Consider the following 674-nt stretch of genomic DNA (forward strand, 5'->3'; position numbering starts at 1 on the left):
TGATGATGATGATGTTTACAGCCCCTGGATGAGACGAGTCAGATGAGTGATCTTCCAGTGAAGGTGATCCATGTGGACAGTGGGAAGATTCTGACCGGAGTGGACGCTCCTAAAGCTGGACAGCTGGACACGTGGCTGGAGATGAACCCTGGGTAAGATGACAGTCGATCATGTGTGCTGCTGATGATTCGGTCATCTCCACTGACCTCTCTCTCTCTCTTCAGTTACGAGGTCGCTCCGCGCTCGGACAGCGAGGATTCTGGGTCGGAAGAGGACGAGGTTCCTTCAGCTGCTTTCTGACCGTACCAGATTAAACTGAGAGTACAAGATTCATTAAAGATGTTCTATGATTGTTTCCTGACAGGAAGAGGAAGAGGAACCTCCTCAGCTGCTGGCGTCACAAACTCCCACAGAAGAGAAGAAGAAGATTCCCGACCCGGACAGTGAGGACGTGTCTGAAGTAGACGCCCGTCACATTATAGAGTAGGACACACTCACACATCTGACACACATCTGTTGCAGCTGGAGCATCACTGCAATCAGCAGCGTTTACAGGCTCTTCATACACTCTCAGTGCTGCAGTCTGAACCTGTGTGTGTGTGTGTATTTGAGAGTGTGAGTGTGTGTGAGTGTGTGAGAGTGTGTGTTTGAGAGAGAGTGTGTGTGTGTGTGAG

General features: G+C 50.3%; 1 protein-coding gene across 1 annotated transcript; it reads left to right on the plus strand.

Annotated features, from left to right (window-relative positions):
• The first annotated feature begins 26 nt into the window (after positions 1-26).
• On the plus strand, positions 27-625 carry LOC107682331 (transcription activator BRG1-like). The gene is made up of 3 exons (XM_016478606.1): positions 27-152; positions 225-279; positions 365-625. The coding sequence occupies exons 1-3, from the start codon at positions 43-45 to the stop codon at positions 485-487; spliced, it is 288 nt and encodes a 95-aa protein (XP_016334092.1). The 5' UTR covers positions 27-42; the 3' UTR covers positions 488-625.
• The last annotated feature ends 49 nt before the right edge of the window (positions 626-674 follow it).

Source organism: Sinocyclocheilus anshuiensis, unplaced genomic scaffold (genome assembly GCF_001515605.1).
Source record: "Sinocyclocheilus anshuiensis isolate Anshui unplaced genomic scaffold, SAMN03320099.WGS_v1.1 C32073928, whole genome shotgun sequence".
Classification (NCBI taxonomy): domain Eukaryota; kingdom Metazoa; phylum Chordata; class Actinopteri; order Cypriniformes; family Cyprinidae; genus Sinocyclocheilus; species Sinocyclocheilus anshuiensis.

Bases quoted from the DNA above. Each gene is read 5' to 3' on its own strand.
- LOC107682331 (XM_016478606.1), top strand. From the start codon at position 43: ATGAGTGATCTTCCAGTGAAGGTGATCCATGTGGACAGTGGGAAGATT. The intron at 153-224 runs GTAAGATGACAG...CTCTCTCTTCAG, and splicing joins TGGCTGGAGATGAACCCTGG to TTACGAGGTCGCTCCGCGCT. The intron at 280-364 runs GTTCCTTCAGCT...GTTTCCTGACAG, and splicing joins CTGGGTCGGAAGAGGACGAG to GAAGAGGAAGAGGAACCTCC.